Genomic DNA, 22964 nt, shown 5'->3' with positions numbered 1-22964 from the left:
GTTTTGAGGGCCAGGCTGAGTGCTCTGCTCAGAGGGTTGACCCTGAACCTCCTGACCTGGAAGGTCAACATGCTCTGCATTTGACAGCCAAGAACCTGAGACTCAGGGGAGGCTGAAGAGCAAGTGTGGCGGGTCTGCCCAGCTCTAAGAGCACGCACACCACCGAGTGTCCGATAGAAAATAACTCTTTAAGAGGAAAAGCAACGCTGACAGGTCACTGCATCCCCCAAAGCCTGCAGCAGTGGACGCAGGCTTGAGAAACCCAGCTTGAAGATTAAACGTCACTCAGGCCTGGGATCCTGAAAGCTTTGGGGCAGCCCCTTGGTTTCTAGTTACGTGAGAGGCGGAGATGCTCATCCAAGCTACCAGAGCACAAAAATCAGGACTGACAGGTTCTCTTGTTCCTTGAGTGTGGGATGAGCTGTCCAGCCTGCTCCACCCCTTCACCTCCGGCCTCCTGGGGGCTTCCAACCTTGCGTGTCTCAGCATGGGAGTGCCTATCTGAGGCTTGACCAGGGGCCGAGGGCAGCCCCCGAATTCACGCCTTGGTTTGGGTTTTACGGGTTGTGGGGGAGTCCTCTCCTGGCCATGATGGGGTTCAGGAAGGCCAATGGGTGTGGACTTGGCCTCCTCCCTGGCTCCCTCCTGGGTAAAAGGCTACCTCTTCAGAGGCTGGACTGGGGTCAGGTTAGGGATACAGCTGCCTCCTAGCACTCCTGGAGTCAGAAACTTTGGGGGCAGACTGCCCACATGATACCTCAGATCCCAGGGCGCCGGAGAGGAAGGGAGTCCACCCATTGCCTCCTCGGGGCCCCACACAGCAGCTCTGTTTTATATCTGGAGGTTCCATGTGAGAGCAATCAACAATTTTTCTGCTCTTTAATAAAAAGATTGACCATGATTAACCATGAATCCCACCCAGTGCCCACCTCTTACCTCACAGGGACTGGTCTGAGGATGTGCCCAAGGCTACCCTTGAGACTGTGAGAGGATTAGGCAGCCCACCCATCCATCCAGCACCTTAGGGCACACAGAAAGTGAAGTCGCTCAGTCCGACTCTTTGGGACTCCATGGACTGTAGCCTACCAGGCTCCTCCATCCATGGGATTTTCCAGGCAATAGTACTGGAGTGGGGTGCCATTCCCTTCTCCAGGGGATCTTCCCAACCCAGGGATTGAACCTGGGTCTCCTGCGTTGCAGATAGATGCTTTACCCTCTGAGCCATCAGGGAAGTCCTTTGAACAGGCAGGAGTTCAGATCCCAGCTCTGCCACTCGCTGGGGCTCATCTGTCCTCTCCCAAGTCTGTTTCTTCAGGCGCTGAAGGCAGACAGTGACCCCTGCTTCCCAGAGGCAGGGCCCATGGATACCTAACTTGAGTGGCTGCCTTTGCTGAGCACCTCGGGGAGGCTGATGAGGGTGGGAGTGAGGGTGCAAGGAGCCCAACACCCCACCCAATTCCCAGAACAAAGCAGGCAGGACCCACCCTTCCCTGAAGCAGCTCCCAGACTCGGTGGCGTCTAAGGGCCAGAGCCGGTGGTGGCCGAGGGGACTTGGGCCTGGCTTCCTGTGCACCCAGAAGGATTGATAATTAGAAAGCCACATGGGGCTGCAGCCGCTGTGGCTGAGGGGCGTGGGAGCCCCTGTGGCGTGTAGGAGCAGCACAGAGAAGGTTTTTGGAAGAAAAGCCAGGATGATGAAATCACCATATGTCCACCCATTTGGAGCGTGGACGTTTCAAAGGATACACCCCTGTTGTGCTGGGGTGGGCGGGGGAGTGGGCCTGTGAGCCTGCCAAGGACTCGCTTGTGGACTGGGGACCCTCAACCACACTGTCTGCATCAGCCCCTCCCTCCAAGGCACCCTAGCAAACACACTTTTTTTTCGAGGGGGGCGTTGGGGGTGGGGTGGTGCGTGGAGGCTTGTGGGATCTTAGTTCCGTAACCAGGGATTGAACTTGTGCCATCGGCAGTGAAAGCCCGGAGTCCTAACCACTGGACCACCAGGAACACACACATTTAAGTAAAACTCAGAGTTCTGAGCAGCTGTGAGAACTCTACATGAGCTCCCAACCCTCCAAACACATTTGTCCTAGAGAGACAAGCCCCAGCCGCCACTGGAGGGCGCTCCCAGTACCACTGGCCGCCCACACCGGAGCTGGAGCCGTTCTCTGTAGTGCACAGACACGGAAATCACCCAACGGTAGGCAGGGCGACAGGATCCCAAGGCTGCCCTTCTTGTTCTCTGGCTCCTGGGCCAGGAGAGGGCGCTGCACTTCCGGCGCGGCCAAGGGCAGGGGTAGCTTGCCATTCTAGTTACCTGCAGGGCATCTGCTGAGAGGTGCTTCAAGGGGTAGGGCTGGGAGAGGCTCATCTCAGTCACCAAGCTGGACCTTGGCCTTGGGGAAAAGGGTGCCACAGATCAGGGTCGGGAGGCCGAAAAAGTGGGTGCGGATGTGAGCCGGAAGCCTGCCTTGTGTCTGGGCCCCTCCCCTTGTGTCTGGGCTATGCTCTGTGGGCGTCAGAAAACCAGGGTTCCCTGCCACTTGTTTGCACTGGGCTCTCTCTTCGTCCTCTTGGGGCCCTCCCTTATCCGAACTGTCCCTTCTGCCAGGCCTAGGTCATTAAACTGACAGTTTCCTTTTCTAACCATCTAAGACCCTTCTCAGAAGCCTACACACATCAAGTCCAGCACAGGCTGGACTTTCCTGTCCCCTGTCCCCAGAGTCTGAGTGCCACACACTGCCCTTCTGCTGCCAGGCACTGGCCTAGGCCTGGAATCCAGGTAAGGAGCGCCAGCCACCACTCACCTCCCCAGCCTCAAGGTAGCAATCTGTTAATGAGGGGGAGGGCATTGTTAACTCCCTGCTTCTGGCAGGGCCCTAGTGAAGATAACATCCACATTCACTTTGAACTGCTAAGAAGCACCATAGGAATGCAAGGGCTGCTGCCCCCAGGGCTGAGTGAGAGCTAATGCCAGCACTCCAATGCCAAGGGCACTCGGAGGGGAGAGAGGTTATGTGGGGAACAGTTGGCCCTGCAGGAGGCAGTGACCAGAGTGTCGGAGATGGCAGAGCTCTCCTGCTCAGACTCCCTCCTCCGTGGAGCACCCACCTGCTGGTCCAGGGTCCTTGCCACACACAAGGTCAAAGAACAGATCTGCTGGGCAAAGTGGGCCCACGTGCCAGAGCTGTTTCTGACAGCAAGGGAGGACCGGCTGTTTGTCGAGGCCAGAAGAGGGGTTCAGACACAGAATGAATCTTGAGGGGCATTCTGGCCTTACAACTGCAAAGGAATGGACAGAGTCAAACCCGATCCCCTTTCATGGACAAGGAAACTGAAGCTTGAAACAACGATGTAACAAAAAAGCGAATACAGGACCAAATAGAATCATGTACCTGATGGGCGGGGAGCCCCCAGTGCCAGGCCCCATTAAGACCCCAGCAGAACTCAGGTTTTGCTGTCTGGGGCTCAGTTTTGCCCTCTGCTGTACTGTGGGGATGGAGTCTGAAGTGCTGGGGGATGGACTTGTTTGAGCCGGAGTGAGCTAGACCCAGAGGCCTCACCTCACGCTGGCCCTTGAGTGCTGACCCCTGGGGGCCACAGTGGAGGTGCGGAGATCAAGGTGTCCAAAAGGGGTCAGAGGAGGAATGGCCCATCTTCCACCTAGGACCCTCGCCCTGTCTGTGTCTTCAGTTCAGTTCAGTCGCTCAGTAGTGTCCGACTCTTTGAGACCCCATGGGCTGCAGCACGCCAGGCTTCCCTGTCCATCACCAACTCCCGGAGCTTACTCAAACTCATGTCCATCGGGTTGGTGATGCCATTGTCCCCTTCTCCTCCCACCTTCAATCTTTCCCAGCATCATGTCTTACTCCCCAGGAGATGGAACTTGGTCCTGTCCTGAGCACCAGGCCCTCCTTTGGTCTCTGGCTCCCCCATGTGGCTACAGAGGGTGAGAATCCCTCCTGGGAGCCCTTCCCCGGCCCTGGCCTTTAAGGAAGCCTAGCAATGGCAACCCACTCCAGTACCCTTGCCTGGAAAATCCCATGGATGGAGGAGCCTGATAGGCTGCAGTCCATGGGGTCGCTAAGAGTCCGGCACGACTGAGCGACTTCACTTTCACTTTTCACTTTCATGCATTGGAGAAGGAAATGGCAACCCACTCCAGTATTCTTGCCTGGAGAATCCCAGGGACAGAGGAGCCTAGTGGGCTGCCATCTATGGGGTCGCACAGAGTCAGACACGACTGAAGCGAGATAGCAGCAGCAGCAGCAGAGGCCTGCCTTAGGTGAGAGCCAGGAGTGCTCAACACGGCCTCTGATCTTTGTCCCCTGCCCCGTCCCAGGAGACACAGAGGCAATGACAGCATCCTCAGATTTGGGTTTGAATCCTGGCTACCCTTCCCCCACCTGACTGACTTGGGAGAGACAGACCATTGCACAGACCTTGGCCCTGCCCCAGGGCAGGTCTCCGAGCAGTGCAAATGGGAGACTGCGGAGAAAGCCCCCTGTGTGCTACCGGGGATGTTCAGTCCAGCTCCACAGACCTTCACAGAGCGGCTCCCCGCTCAACACGGACAAACCGAGGAGGCAGGCAAATCTCCAAAGAGATCTTTCAAAGGAAGAATTTGTTGTCTGAAGCCATTAAAATGCTCCACCCCTTGATCCCTCCTCTTGGACAGCCCCATGTCCCCATGGCGTCTAGCCCAGCCCAGCTGGAGACAGCTGGGCAGAAGTCAGAAATATCCCTGGACAGTCCGACCCTCCCCTCTCCCACCTCCTCCGGCCCAGTCTCGACCTCTCCTTGGCCCTCGTCCTCACTTTCCAGGCGGGCCGCCCAAGCTTAAAAAGCCTGTGGTGACATTACCAGGCCAGCCCCACTCCAGGATCTAGCTTTGGGGCTTCCTCACCCCTCAGTTCCTCAATTCACCTTCGTCCTTCCCAAGCCTGTGCGTCATCTGCCAAATGGGTGGAAGCATCCTTGCTTCACCTACCCGTCTCCCCGGTCGGCCGTAACGATGCAAACAAAATGAAATCAGAAACTAGCCAGGGGGGTGGGGGGTATGCCAAGAGGCCGGCATCCCAGGGAGGGAGCGGACTACAACTCCCATCCGGCTTCGGGGCCGCAGGCGTCCCCAGCCCCTCTCCCCTCGCTGAGAGGGCAGGCTCTCCGGAGAGGCTGCCCCTGCCCCAGGGGGCGAGGGGAGCTGCAGTGCTCTGGGCATCCCCCACCTAGGACAGGCGCCGGCGAGGGCCCCGGTGGGGCGGGGGCTGGGGCCGCGAGAGGACCCGGTTCCCGTCTGGGATGCGATGGGACGCCCCCCTCCGCCCCTACCCCTCTCCTTGCTCCGCCCCGCCCAGGAGTTACTCTTCGGGGCCCGCCCCCCCACTTCCTGGCCGGGAGCTGGCCCCGCCCCCGCGCGCCTCCGCCCTCCCACCTTCACCTCCAGTCCCGTCTCCCATTGGCCGGGGCACACCTGCCCGTCCGTCGGGGGGCGGGGCGGAGGGTGGGGAGCGGCGTCCAGGTGAGGGCGCGCGGGCGGCAGCGGAGGACGGTGACAGCGGGGAGGGCGGGAGGGTGGGGGGAGGACTCGCGGACCGACCCGCGGACTGATCGACGGACGGACCGACGGGCGGGCATGCGAGCGGCCCGACTCTAGCCCGGGCCCGGGGCTCCGGCCGCAGCCATGGAGCGGCGGCTGCGCGCGCTGGAGCGGCTGGCGCGGGGCGAGGCCGGCAGCGGCCCGGGGCTCGACGGCCTCCTGGATCTGCTGCTGGGGCTGCACCACGAGCTCAGCAGCGCCCCCCTGCGGCGGGAGCGCAATGTGGCGCAGTTCCTGAGCTGGGGTGAGTGGCCCGGGCGGGACCGTGGGGAGCGGGGGTGGGTGGGAGGTGGACAGAGGGACACCCCGCAGGGAGCCTCTGCCTTCGTGCTCCCTGTTCGCAGACCCTCCTGTGAGGAGCCGCACTCCCTCAGGCTCCCCCACCCCATCCCAGATGACCTGCATTGGCCTTGATGCGTGCCGCCGGACCCCCACCCTCGGCCCTCTCCTTCACCTGCCTGCTTCACCGTCATTCAGATTCACCCACAGATTCACTCCCGGAACCTGGCACGTGGGCCCCACACACATCACACACAGACACACAGAAACTTGGTGCCAGGTAGAGACTCCAGACACATGTACACAACACACGCTCACACAGTCACCTCAGGACCGGTGAGAACACACTCTCACATGGAGACCCCTGTGCACAGGACTCACTGACACCTACGTTTTCTCTGGCTCCCACCTTCCACGGACGCACTGAGACACACGTTCAGCTCCTGGAGGGACCCAGGGAGCCCTGCTGACCACCCCACCCACGCTGGCTCTGATACACACTTGTCTACATCCACTCACAGCTCTGTAGCATCCCCCACTCCCACCACACACACACAAACATACACACACTTACACTTACCCACACACAGGACCACCCGAGACTGGGCACAGGCACCCTTTGTGGGCAAGCGGGTGACCAGGCCTCCTGAGGGCTGTGCCCCAGGCTGGGGAAGGGGGCCAGGCTGGAGGTGGGTCTGCACGCTTCCTGGGGTTGACTTACCTGAGTCACCAGGAGTGGCTGGCCCCGGATGACCCTGAAGCCAATGCCAGCCCCCAGGGCTCTCTAGTTACACCTGGTGGGGCCATGGGGGAAGGCCATTGGCTTGGAGGGTGGGGTGAGGTGAGTGTTTGCCCAGTGGGCGACTAGCATTCCTGGTATGCCTGAGCTCTAGGCAGGCGTGAGGCCCAGCCTGGCACGGTTGGGGGCCTGTGAGACCTGCCCCAGGCCATCCTCTAGGCGGAGGGCGGTCAGAGGGCCCTGGGCCCTGCTGCCCTCCTCTCTCCCTGGGACTCCGTGTGTGTGTGTGTGTGTGTGTGTGTGTGTGTGTGTGTGCCTGTCCATGTTGTCATCACCCCCGTGATGCCCACGTGCTCCTCCCTGCCTGCCTCTGGCACCTCCGCCGGGACCCCGGTGTGGGGGCCTGTCTGTTGACATCTCCTGAAGTAACGCAGGGCGGTGACTCACTCTGCTCCTGCCTCAACTTGTCCCTGCTCCCTCCCAGAGCCCCCATCCCTGCAGCATGGCGAGGGGACTGGGCAGCCTGGCTTGGGGGCCTGGGTCCTCCTGCCTCTGGGCCCCAGGCTTCAGCTCCCATCCGGTCGATGGGTAGCTGCCCCCACCTCGGGTTCCCCCTTGGAGTCCTGCAGCTGCTCCTCCCCAGCTATACACAGACCCAGGAAAAGGACAATTTATTTCTGTAATGAGGTTTCCACACCACCCCTGCTGCGGGGGTTCTGCCTGATAAACCTGTGGAGCAGCTCTCTGTCCCACCCACAGACCTGCCCAGCTGGCAGGGTGTGTACCTGCTGGCAGGGGGAAACTGAGGCAGGGAGCCCAGACTGAAGCGCCCTTGACCCTAGCTGTTCCCCCTCGCCTCCCTAAGTCTCCAGGCCCCAATTTCCTCCCCCCAGGCATGGGGCTCCTCCAGGCCTGCGAAGGGCCAGGGAGTGGCTGGAGATGTCCTTTCTGGGAGTGTCTGGGGCGGTGAGGAGGAGGTGCTTGGCCAGGTACAGGCTGTGTCCAGAGAGGGAGGCAGGGCTCAGAGTCATAGGGCTTCTTAGGCCTGGAGGAGATCCCGAGTGCTCACGCCCTCGGGTGCCAGCATCGGGCACCAGAAAAGGTGTCTTGGCCCTGTTGTTGAGCCTTGTGTGAACCCGGGCAGACCTCTCTGTGCCTCCGGACCAAGGAGGACCCACTCGGGGAGCACAGAGCCTGCCCTCCCAGAGCCCCACAGAACCGTGCCCTACCTGCCCTCCAGGGCAGCCCCAGGCCTCACTCCACCCAGGTACCTCTGTGCCTACGAGGGACCCACAGCTCCTCGGTGGCATAGAAGCCTCTCTGAGGACAAGGAATGTTGCCAGTCCAGTTTCCCAAGACAGGCTCTGGCCTGGTCCTGCTCAGGGGCCAAGGACTGCAGGCTGGGGGTGGGAATGGTATCCCCATCATTCCAGGGTGACCTGGCCCGCCAGGGTCAGCCCCTAGGCAGGGGAGGACTACAAATCCCATCAGCCCCTGGGACAGATGCCACCTGGGAACCATGGATTCAGGGAGATCCAGGGGCCAGGTGGTCACAGAGCCAGCACCCCACCTTCCGTGCTTCCTGATCGTGGCTGAATAGGCTGCAGCTCTTGTCAACCCCCTGGCCAGAGGCCATCGCTGGGGAGGTCATCCCTGCCCTGGCCTCATGGGAGGGCAGGTGAGAGGGAGCCGGGGCCCTCCACACAGGCTCTCTGAGCCCCACTCTCTGTCTCTCAGTCAGTCCCTTCGTAGCAAAGGTGAAAGAGCTGCGGCTGCAGAGAGACGACTTTGAGATCTTGAAGGTGATCGGCCGAGGGGCCTTCGGGGAGGTGAGCAGATGGCCCTGGGGTTGGTGGGGGGAGGAAAAGGGTGTTTGCCCCCAAACTGGCGTGATCCCAGTACTCTCTGTGGCCTCAGGTTGCTGTGGTGAGGCAGAGGGACAGTGGGCAGATTTTTGCCATGAAAATGCTGCACAAGTGGGAGATGCTGAAGAGGGCCGAGGTCAGTGTTGGGTCCGGGGGGACTTGGGGTCCCTGCAGAGGGAAGTCTACAGGCCTCTGAGACCTGCAGGGGAAGTGGCCGGGCATGGCTGCCAAACAGGCAGAGGATCCACCCCCAGCAGCACGGGTTCCTCCCATCCCTTCCGCACAAGAAGCCTTTCTTAGTAAAAGGAGGGTTCTTCTATTTTTCTTATGATAACACTGAGGCTCAGGCTAACACAGGCGACCTTGATCCCCGTTCTAGCCTTACTGAGTCTTCCTCCATCCCCTGAACTGGCAAGGTGGGGTTGCTGGGCTCTGATCCCAACCTCCCTACCCCATTTCCCCAAACTGTTACAGACGGCCTGTTTCCGGGAGGAGCGGGATGTTCTGGTGAAGGGGGACAGCCGCTGGGTGACTGCTCTGCATTATGCTTTCCAAGATGAGGAGTATCTGGTGAGGATGCTCAGAAAGCTGGAGGGGCGGGGGGTGGTGGTTCACTCACTCAGTTCTGTCCGACTCTTTGCGGCCCCATGGACTGCAGCACGCCAGGCTTCCCTGTCCTTCACTAGCTCCCGGGGTCTGCTCAGACTCATGTCCATTGAGTCAGTGATGCCATCCCTGGGGACGAAGGAGAAGACCTTTGGGGGCCAGAAGCCTTGGTCCAAGGAGAAAGAGACCCCTCCTCCTGGGTCCAAGAAGCTACCACTCCCCACCAGCTCAGGCCTGGAGCCTCTTGCCTGAGCCTTGGCTGAGAGCTGGCTGCCCCAGAGCTGCTGGGAGACATGGCCCTGCCTTTCCAGAGCCCTGCGGGACCCCTGTGAGGTGTGCGGGAGACAGGTGCCCCCCCATCTGATTCTTGCCCCCCACCCACCACCGTCTAGTACCTGGTGATGGATTACTATGCTGGAGGGGACCTCCTCACTCTGCTGAGCCGCTTTGAAGACCGCCTCCCGCCCGAGCTGGCCCAGTTCTACCTGGCTGAGATGGTGCTGGCCATTCACTCGCTGCATCAGTTGGGCTACGTCCACAGGTGGGGCCCCCAAAGCCCCTGCTGTCTTTGCCAGCCCCTCTTGACAGCTCTGAGGACAGCTGAGCACGTATGTGCCAAATCCTGTGCTGGGTGCTTCGTATGCAGAGAGCCTGTGACTCTTCCCACCCCAAACATTGTGTCATGGGAGCTACCATCATCCCATTTTATAGATGAGGAAGTCAGGGCTTAGCACGGGTAAGCACCTGGCTCGTGGTGACTCAGCCAGTGGGTGACACTGGGGGAGTCTGGCTCCTGTGTCCACCATGGCACACTCAGCTGCCTCCAAGGGTCTCTCTCCCCAACTTAACCACCTTCTTCCTTCTTGGGAGCCAGGAGGCCCGACCACCATCCTTCCCCTCTTCACATGCTAGCACATGCAGGAACGCAAAGTGTGAGCATACACACATTGGTGTGTGCACATGCACGCACTCACACACCCAGGTATGTGCCTAAATGCATATCCACACTCACAGATCACTCTCCCTGCCCTCCCCCAGGGATGTCAAGCCAGACAATATCCTGCTGGACATGAACGGGCACATCCGCTTGGCCGACTTTGGCTCCTGCCTACGTCTCAACAACAGTGGCATGGTAAGAACCCCGCCCCATGTGGGACAGAGGACACCTGGCTGGGAGAGCTCCCAGGGGAACAGGAGGCACCAGGCCTGGTGCGAGCGGCCGTAGACTCCCAGGGGAAGGAAGAGCTAAGCCTAGGACCTAGGCGGGGGTGCTGGGCCAGCCCAGCCCTAGGGAGTGGGGGAGCTGGGCCCAGACGCAAGCCCGTCTTTGTGGCGCCATCAATGTCACCTCCCACAGGTGGACTCATCAGTGGCAGTGGGGACACCCGACTACATCTCCCCTGAGATCCTGCAGGCCATGGAGGAGGGCAAGGGCCACTACGGCCCACAGTGCGACTGGTGGTCCCTGGGGGTCTGTGCCTATGAGCTGCTCTTCGGGGAGACGCCCTTCTATGCTGAATCTCTGGTGGAAACCTACGGCAAGATCATGAACCACGAGGTCTGGCCGCCAGGCCCTGGGATTCTGGGAGGGCGTGGGACTCCTGAGGCTGTGAGGTTGGAGATGCCCTGGGTGGGAGTAGGATTCTGGACATTCACCTGCACCCGTCCTCCGGGACCTCAGGACCACCTGCAGTTCCCCGACGTGCCCGACGTGCCAGCCAGTGCCCAAGACCTGATCCGCCAGCTGCTGTGCCGCCAGGAGGAGCGTCTGGGCCGAAGAGGGCTGGATGACTTCCGGAACCACCCCTTCTTTGAAGGCGTGGACTGGGAGAGGCTGGCGACCAGCACTGCCCCCTACATCCCTGAGTTGCGCGGGCCCATGGACACCTCCAACTTCGATGTGGACGACGACACCCTCAACCATCCAGTGAGTGGAGGGACCGATAGCAGCAGGACAACTGCCTGGAGTCTCAGTGGCTGCGGGACCCTCCCCTGCCCCACAAAGTTCCCCAAAGCATTTGCTGGGCTGGGGGTGGGAGGCCCATGGGAGTTACGGCTCACCTGGGCTGGTTCACCTGCACCGAAGTGGGTTGTGCCAAGTGAAGGATCTTTGACCACAAGTGTCATCCTGTCATCCAGACATCCTATAAGACTCCCAGCAGTACCTGTGGGGCCAGAACCTCAAAGACTTGTGGGGGTTGTAGTCTTTTGAGGGCTCCTGGGTCTCGAGCCTCCACCTAGAACTGTACTTCTTACTCTGACTCCCCTTCCCCACTTTCTGCAGGGAACCCTGCCGCCGCCCTCCCACGGGACCTTCTTAGGCCACCACCTGCCATTCGTGGGCTTCACCTACACCTCAGGCAGGTGAGTAGTCCTCACACCTGGAGGGCTGCCTGGCCTGGAGAACACTGGGAGCGCAGCCCATCAGGACCCCGGGAAAGGGACTGAATGGCCCACCTGTATCCACATGGGACAGATGCTCGGGAAGTGTGCTCTGAGCCCCCAGTAGGACAACCCTTCATGTCCTCAAGGTCCTGGTGAGGCCATGACCCCTATGGGTTCTGCCCCAGTATTTGTGCCTCATGGGACCCTCCATGGCAGGCTGGGTGTGTAGTGGACTCAGAGCCAGAGATCAAGTGCTGCTCCTTGAGCCTCACTTTGTACCTCTGTAAAATGGGTGGATGCTCTCAGCCCAGTTCCACTTGTAAGTCTGGCCTGAGACTGCAGCGAGGCCCTGGGGCAGTGGGAACTGTGAAGTATCAGCAGATGCCTCTGACCTTTATTCATGAAGTACTCCCTGTGTCCTGGGCCCATACGGCTGAGTTCTCTTGACAGCCCTTGCAAGAGCCCCTAGCGTCACCTCCCTTTTCCTGTGGGGAAACTGAGACCTTGATACCTTAGGTTATTGTTCAAGGTCACACAAACAATAAGGACCAGGGCTGTGGAACCAGCGCCCAGGGGACCCTGGAACCATTGTCCTGGCTGCCACCCATGGTATCTGCCTGGGGCCTCCTAAGGGCAAGGTGTGGTCTCATCTGTCTCTCTTCCCAGCCCAGAGCCCAGACTTGGGTACAGAGCTGGTGCGCAGTGGGCGTTTCTTAGATGAATGAATGTTGGATGCAGAAAGATGGAGGAGGCTGGGGGATGGTTCTCTGCCAACTTGTGTTGCTGTGCTCTCCCCAGTCCCAGCCCTGAGAGCAGCTCTGAGCAGTTGGCGCCCCTGGAGCGGAAGCTCCGCTGTTTGGAGCAGGAGAAGCTGGAGCTGAGCCGGAAGCTCCAAGGTATGGGTGCCATCAGGGCCAGGGCAGGGTGGGTTTGCCCTGCCGCAGGACAAGCTCCTAAGCATTATGGGTGTCCCCACACTGCAGAGGCTCTGCAGACCCCCTCGGACCATCGGGAGCTAGAGCAGCTGCGGAAGGAAGTGCAGACTCTACAGGACAGGCTGTCAGGTACCCTGCCCCCAGCACCTCGTCTCTTCCCCTCTCCCCTCGCCCTGGGGGCTGAGCTGGTTTCCCAGCACACCTGAGTCCAGCCTGGCTTCCAGTCTTGTCCCTGGGTCTGTATGTGCTGTGTGATCTTAAGGAAATATCTTAAAGTCTCTGAGTCTGCGTGTAGAAAATGGGCCGAGGAGATTCACCCCCTGCCCCCACCCCCCGCCCCGAACCAAGCTGGGGTGAGGGTTCCCTGAGACACTGCAGGTAGAGCTCCTGGCTGAGGCTGTACATGCAGGTCTCAGTGACAATTCCTGGCAGAGACGCTGGGGGACAGCAAGGCAGACGGGTGTCCGGCTGGCAGCCCAGGCCAGGACAGTGACCTGCGGCAGGAGAGAGACCAGCTCCTCCAGGTGGGGTGTGGTGAGATGGGTGAGTGGCCCAGGGCTGGGTGCTAAGGAGGACCACGCCCTAACTTCTGGCTGGCCTTCCCCTCGCCCACCCGGACCCCAGGAGCTGGCTGAGGCTCGGGCGGGGCAGCAGGCACAGGCGCGGGAGCTTCGCGAGGCCAAGAGGCGGCAGGAGGAGCTGCTCCGGAAGCTGCAGGAGGCCCAGGAGAGAGAGGCAGTCATGGCCAACCAGACCCAAGCCCTGAACTCCCAGCTGGAGGAAGCCCACGATGCCCAGAGCAGGGTGAGTGATGGGGTGGGTGGGGACAGCAGCAGCGCCCTGCCCTCATGACGCCTGATGTGGCGGGAGGAAGCCTGGGGAGCTTGGTTTGAGGTGCTGGGAATATCAAATGCCTTGCATGCCCACTGTGGCTGGCTGAGGCCTGAGCAAGGGAGCAGGTGGGGTGGGCAGGGGTCCGTCACTTCCACTTCTGCTGCGGCCAGCAAAGCCCAAGAATCTGGAGCAAGGTCAAGAGTTAGGGTGGACAAGGGCTCCCCTGGTGGTCCAGTGCCTATGACCGTGCTTCCATTGCAGAGGGCACAGGTTCAATCCCTGGTCAGGGAACTAAGATCCCACGTGCAGTGGGGAGCGGACACACACACACACACACACACACAAAGAGCTGGGGTGGACAGGGTCAGCATTGGCTGACTCTGCACCCCATCCCAGCTGCAAGCTCAGGTGGCCGCCCTGAAGCGAGAGGTGACTCAGCTCCAGAGACAGCGGGAACGAAGCCCGGAGAAGGCGTCTCCCCAGGTCAAGGTGGTGAGGCCTTACCCTCTGCCCAGTGGCATTTCTCTTAGCCTGACCCCATTCAAGGTCTATCAGGGCCAGGCCCCAGGGGTAGAATAGGTCATGGTGTCTTGGACCCCTGCCCTGACCCCTCTCCACACCCTCTAGACCTTCCACACGGCCTCTGAGACCAATGGCACAGGGTCGCCTGAGGGTGGCAGGCCCCAGGAGACACAGCTGAAGCAGGAGGTGGCCGCGCTGCGTGCACAGCTGGAGCAGGCCCGAGGCCAGGGGTGAGCTGGGCAGCTGGGGCAGGGGACAGGGCGGGGGCCCAAGCTGGGGGCTCACCGAGTCCTCCTTCTCCCCGGCAGGCCGAGCGGCAAGGAGGAGGTGCTATGCCGGCTGCAGGAGGAGAACCGGCGGCTGAGCCAGGAGCAGGAGCGGGTGAGCAGTGCAGATGGAGGGTTGGAGAGACCCGCAGGCGGCAGGACAGGCGGGGAGCCAGCTGGGCGGTGGGCACAGCTGCCAGGGATGTGGGCCAGATGGGGTGGCTGAGCCAGGCTGGACATGGGCAGGCTCAGGGGTGGGGGCTGATCCCTGTTTCCCACATGGCTCGTCTGTGTCTCTTGAATCTCCTTCCCTCCCAGCTCATAGAAGAGCTGGAGCGGGAACAGCAGAGCAAGCAAAGGCTGGAAGGTGAGCGGCGGGAGACGGAAAGCAACTGGGAGGCCCAGATCGCCGACATCCTCAGCTGGTGGGTGCCCAGGGCCTGGGGGCAGGGGCTGGGCCCAGGCAGCACTGAGGGCATAGCCTCTGACCCTGAGCCCCCTTCCCGATCAGGGTGAATGATGAGAAGGTGTCAAGAGGCTACCTGCAGGCCCTGGCCACCAAGATGGCTGAGGAGCTGGAGTCCTTGCGGAACGTGGGCACCCAGACTCTCCCTTCCCGGCCGCTGGTGAGCCCCGGGGACACCTGGAGGGAGGGGTGCCGGGAGCCACACTCCACAGGTAGGGACACTGAGCTCACGGAAGATCAGGGACTTGTCTAAGCTCCCGCCAGGGCCCACAGCAGAGGCAGGGCTTTGAGCCTGGCCAGGTGGCGTGGTGGGAGGCGGGTAGCCTCGGCGGCAACCCGGCCCTGGGGGCATCGCACGTTGATGCCCCCTGGACCCGGCCCTGGGGGCATTGCACATTGATGCCACCAGGACCACCAGTGGAAGGCACGGAGGCTGCAGAAGATGGAGGCTTCAGCCAGGCTGGAGCTGCAGTCAGCGCTGGAGGCCGAGATCCGGGCCAAGCAGGGCCTGCAGGAGCAGCTGACTCAGGCACAGGAGGCCCAGCTGCGGGCTGAGAGGTGAGGGCAGGGGCCAGCGCGGCGAGGGGCCCAAAACACAGGCGGAGGCCTGTGGCGAGCACCCACGCGGTTCTCCCCAGCCGTCTGCAGGAGGCCGAGAAGCGGCACCAGGCCTTGCAGCAGGAGCTGGCGTCGCTGCGGGAGGAGCTGCGGGCGCGTGGGCCGCTGGGTGAGTAGCCGTGCGCACCCCTGTCTATCTCGGAGCAAGACCTCCTTTCCCGGTCACCAGGGGGTCAGCCCGGTCGGGCTGTGGAGACAAGACTCTTTTGCAGACTCTGCTGTCTAACCCACTATCTGTTAGCTAGTGCTTACTGAGCCCCTGCTGTATGCCACCACCTGCTGCTTCCCTGCCTGCAGTCTCTCCCCCATTGACTGGGGTGGAAACTGAGGCCCCCCGCCCTGGCCTCCGGTTTCTAAGGAACAAGCGTTAACGGCACAGGGGCCCCATGGCCCCCATGGCCCCCATGACACACGCTCTCTGTTTGCAGACACCAAGCCTTCAAACTCCCTGATTCCCCTCCTGTCCTTCCGGAGCTCAGAGGTAAGAACGAGTGTGGGGCTGCCAAGGGAGCCCCCCCAGGAAGGACACAGGCAGCGGCCTTGATTCTGCCCCTGTGCCGTTCCCCAGAAGGATTCCGCCAAAGATGCGGGCACCTCTGGAGAGGCGCCGGAGCTGAGGCCGGAGGGCCGCCGCAGCCTGCGGCTGGGGGTGAGCACAGGCAGGAGACCCACGGCGGGGTGGGGGGGCTGGGCCCAGGGGGTGTGGGGGGCTGGACCCCACCCTCTCCCTGTGCTCGGCTCCCCTGCAGGCTGTGTTCCCCAGGACGCCTGCTGCCCCCACACCCCCTACAGAAAGTCCCCCTGCAAAGGTCAGTGCCCAGCGGGGCGGGGCAGGGGCACCAAGCCGTTTTGCCGGGTTTTCGAGGTCCCGCTTGGGGTTCCCCCCACCCCCCACCCTGTGCCGGCAGACTGCAATGGGAATGATGACGGTGGCACTGAGCTTTGAGTACGGCCAGATCCCCTCGGAGCGCTGAGTTCACACTGCCACCTGGCTCATTCAGTGGCCTGGGGGAGGTGGGGGGCTTGGGGGCCTTGGGTGAGGGTCAGGCATGGGTAATGGGCCTGTCCCCCTCGCCAGCCCGGCTCACACACGCTGCGTCCCCGGAGCTTCCCATCCCCCACTAAGTGTCTCCGCTGCACCTCGCTGATGCTGGGCCTGGGCCGCCAGGGCCTGGGCTGTGATGGTGAGACCCTCGGCACCCCCTGCGCCAGCCTCAGCCCCCGGGTGGGGGGAGGGAAGCGGCCCCCGTCCTGCCGCATCAGGCGCCCCCCACCCCCGTCGACATTTCCCACTGCTCAGTTTTCTTTATCTTTTCTCCCTTCATGGGGAGCTGGCGATGGCTCCGGGCCGTGACAGCCTGCGGGGCGCTGGGCTGGGGCTGCCCGGAGTCCCCGCTCTCCAGCGCGCCCCACCTCACGGCTCCTGCTTTCCCCACAGTTTGCGGCTACTTCTGTCACCCGACTTGTGCCCCACAGGCCCCCCCCTGCCCTGTGCCCCCTGCCCTCCTCCACACGGCCCTGGGAGTGCACCCCGAAACGGGCACGGGCACCGCCTACGAGGGCTTCCTGTCGGTGAGCCAGCGCTGGGGGAGGGGAGAGCGGGCGGGCGGGCAGGCAGCCGGGGCCCGGTGGGACCTCCCTGCCTGCCTGCCTTCTCGCAGGTGCCACGGCCCTCAGGTGTCCGGCGGGGCTGGCAGCGAGTGTTCGCCGCCCTCAGCGACTCGCGCCTGCTGCTCTTTGATGCCCCAGACCCGAAGCTCAGCCCGGCCAGCGGGGCCCTCCTGCAGGCTCTGGATCTGAGGTGGGTGCCAGGCCATGGTTTGGAGCAGGGGTGGAGGGCGAGTGGGTCGAGGGGGCGGCTGGGGCCGGCAGACCTCTGACCTGCTCCGTGAACCTCCCAGGGACCCCCAGTTCTCAGCCACCCCTGTCCTGGCCCCTGATGTTATCCACGCCCAATCCAAGGACCTGCCTCGCATCTTTAGGGTGAGTTCAGGGATGGGATGGGCCAGACCTCCGTCTGCCTCTGTGCTGGACCCACTCCAGCTGCTCTTCTCCATCACCGTGGCAGCCCCCTTCATCCTGCGCCCCCTGCCTCCACGTGGATGGCTACAGTAGCCTCCATTCCTGTCCGTGTGGCTACACTTCACCCGGCAGTGCAGTTTTCCATACATGAAGCTGGCTGCGCCCGGCCTTGTTTAGGGCCCTGCCGGCTCCCTGCCCCTCCCTGACCTTGAATACTCCTGGTTACTCCACTCGTCCCCCAGGCTCCAGCAGAAACGTCTCTTCCGCTGGGAGTTCGTCTCTCACGCTCAGCCTGGGTGAGCGGGCCCCACCCTGTGTTCCCGCGAGGCCCTGTCCTGCCCTCTCGGTGGCACTGGTCCCAGGGCTCTGGAGTTGTCCTCGTGCTTGTCTGACCCTTGGCTTATCACCTGCTGCCAGACAGCGCCTGACACTGCACTGGGCAGGCCCACCTGGTGCTCCAGGGCCTCAGCGATGGACAGAGGGACGGGAGGAAGGAGAGCTGGCTGCCGGCGCTCTGCCCTCCAGCCTGGGTCCACCCTCCCCCCGCAGGTGACGGCCTCCCAGCTGACCGTGCCGCCTGCCACATGCACCGTGCTGCTGCTGGCGGAGAGCGAGGGCGAGCGGGAGCGCTGGCTGCAGGTGCTGGGCGAGCTGCAGCGGCTGCTGCTGGACGCGCGGCCCCGGCCCCGGCCTGTGTACACCCTCAAGGAGGCCTACGACAATGGGCTGCCGCTGCTGCCCCACGCGCTCTGCGCCGCCATCGTCGGTGAGCCTCACGCGGAGGGGGTGCCGGCCTGCTGCGGTCACTCGGGCTGCTGTCACTGCCGGGTCCCTGCAGCCCAGGGCTGTGGACCCTCTTGCACACGTGTCCTCCTCGCCACTCCTCTGGGCATGGCTGTGAGGGACCTGGGCTGGGGTGGGGTGCCTAGCTTCTGCCACTCCATTTCTCTGGACCTTCTTTTCTGCTTAAGAATTGCAAGTGAGCGTAAAGAGCCAAGGCTCTTGCAATAAAGGAGGTTCCCCTCCAGGCTGTTAGCAGCCGCCTGGTGAGGGGGGAGCCTCACAATGTCCACTGTGGGGCGCTGCGCTCACCCAGGAGCCTGGTGCACAGCAGGGCCTTTGCACCGGACTGCTGGGGAACAGGAGAGGAGGCCCCCTGACCTCCCCCAGCAGCTGGGCTGGGGCTTCTCCCTGCCGTCACTCAGGACAGAGCCACGGGAGACAGGGCTTGCGTCCTCCAAGTCCCCTGTGTCAGCTTGGAGCCAGGGGACAAGGGTGTTTATTGAGGAGAGGTGGCTGTGAGCTTAATGCTCACCTTCTGATGCTTCATCTCTTTGCAGCCTCGCAGCAGCTCTGTGAGAAAGGTACCATTATCAGCCCCATTTTACCAAGGCTGCGAGAGATGACGTGACTTAGCCCCAGATCCCACAGCTCAGGGTGGGAGAGGCCTCTCATCCTGACTCCTGGCCCCCATGGCCCTTCCCCATTAGAGCCAGTCTGGACTCAGGGACAGAAGGGTCCAGGGATGGTGGGATTGTCCTTTCTGAGTCCTTGGCAGGGGCAGGCAGACTGCCCAATCTCCCGCCTCTGGATGGGCCTTCTGACCCCTGACCCCTGATCCCCTCCCTCCCTCCACCAGACCAGGAACGCCTTGCTTTGGGCACCGAGGAAGGGCTGTTTGTGATCCATCTGCACAGTAACGGTACCCACCGGCCGGGCCAGGGTGGGCATGGGTGGGGTCAACCCCCAGGGACAGAGGAGGCTGGGCCCCGGGTGCCCCTCACCCAACTGCTGGTGACACTCTCCCTCGCCAACCCCGCAGACATCTTCCAGGTGGGCGAGTGCCGGCGGGTGCAGCGGCTGGCTGTGAGCCCCGCTGCGGGCCTTCTGGTCGCGCTGTGTGGCCGAGGCCCCAGCGTGCGCCTCTTTGCCCTGGCAGAGCTGGAGAACGTGGAGGCAGCCAGCGCCAAGATCCCTGAGTCTCGAGGCTGCCAGGCCCTGGCGGCCGGGCGCATCCTGCAGGCCCGCACCCCCGTGCTCTGCGTTGCGGTCAAGCGCCAGGTGCTCTGCTACCAGCTGGGCCCAGGCCCAGGGCCCTGGCAGCGCCGCATCCGTGAGCTTCAGGCACCAGCACCCGTGCAGAGCCTGGGGCTGCTGGGCGATCGGCTGTGCGTGGGTGCGGCTGGCACCTTCGCCCTCTACCCGTTGCTTAACGAGGCAGCGCCTTTAGCGCTGGGGGCCGGTCTTGTGCCTGAGGAGCTGCCCCCATCCCGCGGGGGCCTGGGCGAGGCCCTGGGCGCTGTGGAGCTCAGCCTCAGTGAGTTCCTGCTGCTCTTCACCACCGCCGGGGTCTACGTGGACAGCGGCGGCCGCAAGTCTCGCATGCAAGAGCTGCTGTGGCCAGCAGCGCCCACGGGCTGGGGTGAGGCCTGTGGAGGGCCAGGCTGGGTAGGGCCTGGTATCAGAGGAAGACAGGGTCCTGCCCAAATCCCTGAGCTTGGATTTGAAGGCCAGTATGTGCCCTCCTGCCTGACACACCCTTGGTGGCTTGTATGGGATCTTCCTTCATCTTCCTCTTGCACGGGACCTTGCTTTCATTCAAGCTCTTCCCCTGCCTGAACTACTGTCCTTTTTGTAACTGGCCACCTCTTCAGTTTGCAAGTCCAGCCCCAGGGTCTACATCTAGTGGGCTCTCCATAAATGACCCCCATGATTGTTGTCAATATCGTTATTGCTTTTACACTCCTCCCCCACCACCGTTGGTCCTTTGCTCCTTTTTGCTCCCCCACCTCCATTCAGATCTCTGCCCTGACTCTCAGCACCTTCTTATTACAATGACTGGTTTGGTACATAGGGGGTCTGCAGTGCTTCATCGCATCCAGCACGTAGCCCAGGCAAGCACCCCCTAGGGGCTATAATGTTTGGAGGAATGAATGAGTGAACAGGGCATCAGGGGAGCCTCAAACGTCCACAGGTAGCTGATGTGTTGGGCTACAGGCTGGAAGAGAGGGACAATGCTCCTTTCACAGTCGCCCTTCTGGGGTGGGGCCTGTGGGTTGGGTGTAGCACAGACACTCGGTGTGGTGTGTAGGCGTTGGATCCAGACTGCCCGGGGCCAGTTCCCAGCTCTCACTCACCACAAAGTGAGACTTAGCTCTGGGGTTTCGTTAGGGACGATAACATTACCTGCCTAGAGTTGTTTGAGAATTAAAGGAGGAAAAATACGCAACATGGTTACAAGCAGGCCTGACATGGCTTAGAGTGAGAGCTCCCTGTTCGTTATCTCTGACTTGCCGTGGAGCTTGGGTGGGGCAACCCAGAGAGTCTCCAGGAGGGCCTTTGGTGGGGTGTGGAAGTGACAGTGCTGGGACGGTGTACAGGGTGTGCCCTAGGATACAGCCCAGAGAGGTGCCTGACTTGCCTGGGGCTGCACAGCACAGAGTCCCACCCTGGTTATACAGGTTATGCAGCCCCCTACCTGACAGTGTTCAGCGAGAATGCCATCGATGTGTTTGATGTGAGGAGGGCAGAATGGGTCCAGACCGTGCCACTCAAGAAGGTGAGTGTGGGGACTTCCCTGATCGTCCAGTAGCTAAGACTCTGCGCTCCCAATGCAAGAGGCCTGGGTTCAGTCCCTAGTCAGGGAACTAGATCCCACATGCTGCAACTAAGATCCAATGCAGTGGAATAAATTAATTAAAATTTAAACCGTGAGGCCTGCCCAGGCCCCTGGGGCTGGACTGGGGTGCGGTTGGACAACATGGTGTGACCCCTGTGCCTGCTGCCTCAGGTGCGACCCCTGAACCCAGAGGGCTCCCTGTTCCTCTTCGGTACCGAGAAGGTCCGGCTGACCTACCTCAGGAACCCGCGGGCAGGTGAGGGAGTGTGGGGGTGGGAGGAAGGGGTTGTGACCCTGAGCACCAGCTGACTGGGGCCAAGGGGCCTTGGGAGCACCGCCCAGCTCTCTGCTTCTCTGGCAGAGAAGGACGAGTTCGACATCCCCAACCTCACGGACAACAGCCGGCGCCAGCTCTTCCGCACCAAGAGCAAGCGCCGCTTCTTCTTCCGCGTGTCAGAGGAGCAGCTGCAGCAGCAGCGCAGGTGCGCGTGCGCCGTGCGGTGGGTGGGCGGGGCCTCCCGCTTTGGGGGCGGGGTGAACCCAAGCCTCGCCTTCCTGGAGAGGCGTTACCTTTGCCACCCACCTCCCTTCCCCTGCCCGCGTAGGGAGATGCTGAAGGACCCTTTCGTGCGCTCCAAGCTCATCTCAACGCCCACCAACTTCAACCACCTGGTGCACGTGGGCCCTACAGACGGGAGACCTGGCGCCAGGGACCTGCCCCCTCTGGTGAGTTATGAGTCCTCTGGAGCCGATCACCAGCCTCTCCTGACCTGGGTCCGCAGGTCGTGTGACCTGGTCCCAGCCCTTCGCGCTGTCCCCTAACAGGCTGTGGAAGAGAAGGGACGAGGTGCCCGTGGCTCTGGCCCGCAGCGGCCCCACAGCTTCTCCGAGGCCTCGAGGCGCCCAGCCTCCATGGGCAGTGACGGCCTCGCTAAAGACGCAGACCCCAGTAAGGACAGCCTCACCGCCTCCACTGCCTCTGCGTCCCTCCCCCATGTTTCCACCCCATTTGGACGCTTCAAATCTGACCCTGGATTTTCGTCCCCTCGCTCATTCTGCTCCTGGAGCAGTGAAGAGGAAGCCTTGGACATCTCTGTCCAGCGAGTCTGTGTCCTGCCCCCAGGGATCTCTGAGCCCTGCCGTCTCCCTGATACAGGTGAGCCTCCCCCCGCTCAGAGTCAGGCCCTTCTGTCTCGTGCTGGGACCTGAGGCCAGAGAACAATCTGAGCCTACACCTGCCTTGGATGCTAAGAGATGCTGACTCCCTCTGTCTAACCCCTTAGTGGGTCTCACCTGCCTGGAAGCAGGTCAGCCTAGTCCTGACTGTCTTGGCTCTGGCTATCTCAGCAGTTGTGGCCCCAGGTGACATGCCCAGCCTCCCTGAGCTTGTCTCACCTGTAAAATGAGGTTATCGTTATGAGACCTGTGTGAGGTGAAGATACCTGAGCACGGTGCCTGGCACAAAGGGAGAGGGCCACAGAAGGGGAGTTCTTGAAATTCTGAGCACAGGCCCAGCCTGTGGGCAAGAGGTCAGAGGAGGGAGCAGTCCGCTCTGGCTGGGGACCCAGAAGATCTGAGGATTTGGGAAGCATCCCCTCACCCTCCAGCCCCGTCTCCATCTGCCACCCCCACTGCAGCCACAGCAGGCCACTCAAAGCCCTGGGACCCGCTGTGTTCTCGCACACCTCCAGGCCCTTGCCCCTGCCATGACCCTGCTCCTCTTGGGATGCCCTTTCCCATCCTCCACCTGATTAAGACCCAGGCCATGCTCAAGTCTCTGCACCGACATCACCTTCTCCAAAGACCACCTGGCTGCCTGGTCAGGTGGTCACTGCCTCCCTGGGGCTGGCACCACCTCTGGCACCCTCCTCCCTCCACCCTGTCCTTGTCGATCCTGCTGTGCTCTAGTTTTCCTCTGAGGTCCTTGATCGCGAGGGTTAAGTTTGTCTTCTTCCTGGAATAAAGCCTATTTGTTGATTGAATGTAGAATGAGCAAATGAATGGATGGGTCCTGAGAAAGCCTCTGAGAGGTGCTGACGTGGTGAGAGAGGAGTCCTGCCTTCCTCTGTCAACCCTGACTTCCGTTTCTTTCCCCCTCCAGGTCTCAGAACGACCCCGGAGCCTCCCCCCAGCCCCTGAATCTGAGAGCTCCCCTTGATGTCCTCTGGCAGGGCCCAACTCCCAATCCCAGGACCCAGAGAGACATGAG

At 61.9% G+C, this 22964-nt stretch overlaps 1 protein-coding gene across 1 annotated transcript; it reads left to right on the top strand.

Moving 5' to 3' along the window:
- Window positions 1-5683: 5683 nt before the first annotated feature.
- On the top strand, window positions 5684-22964 carry CDC42BPG (CDC42 binding protein kinase gamma). The gene is made up of 37 exons (XM_052661634.1): window positions 5684-5843; window positions 8355-8446; window positions 8535-8618; window positions 8957-9052; window positions 9481-9629; window positions 10127-10220; window positions 10446-10646; window positions 10770-11015; window positions 11373-11452; window positions 12272-12369; window positions 12457-12537; window positions 12841-12932; window positions 13033-13212; window positions 13639-13734; window positions 13870-13994; window positions 14073-14145; window positions 14349-14455; window positions 14542-14656; window positions 14906-15054; window positions 15135-15223; window positions 15543-15595; window positions 15683-15763; window positions 15864-15923; window positions 16193-16298; window positions 16553-16686; window positions 16776-16915; window positions 17016-17097; window positions 17379-17432; window positions 17686-17902; window positions 18776-18838; window positions 18959-19558; window positions 20598-20695; window positions 20927-21011; window positions 21117-21237; window positions 21361-21481; window positions 21581-21911; window positions 22857-22964. The coding sequence occupies exons 1-37, from the start codon at window positions 5684-5686 to the stop codon at window positions 22892-22894; spliced, it is 4791 nt and encodes a 1596-aa protein (XP_052517594.1). The 3' UTR covers window positions 22895-22964.

This window comes from Budorcas taxicolor, chromosome 25 (genome assembly GCF_023091745.1).
Source record: "Budorcas taxicolor isolate Tak-1 chromosome 25, Takin1.1, whole genome shotgun sequence".
Lineage (NCBI taxonomy): Eukaryota > Metazoa > Chordata > Mammalia > Artiodactyla > Bovidae > Budorcas > Budorcas taxicolor.
The sequence above is the reverse complement of the archived record's forward strand: the minus strand, read 5'-3'. Positions and strand labels throughout refer to the sequence as shown.

Coding starts and splice junctions, on each gene's coding strand:
- CDC42BPG (XM_052661634.1), top strand. CDS start 5,684: ATGGAGCGGCGGCTGCGCGCGCTGGAGCGGCTGGCGCGGGGCGAGGCC. Junction 14,657..14,905: donor CTCTCCCTTCCCGGCCGCTG/GTGAGCCCCGGG, acceptor TGATGCCACCAG/GACCACCAGTGGAAGGCACG. Junction 17,903..18,775: donor GCTCTGCGCCGCCATCGTCG/GTGAGCCTCACG, acceptor TCCCTCCACCAG/ACCAGGAACGCCTTGCTTTG.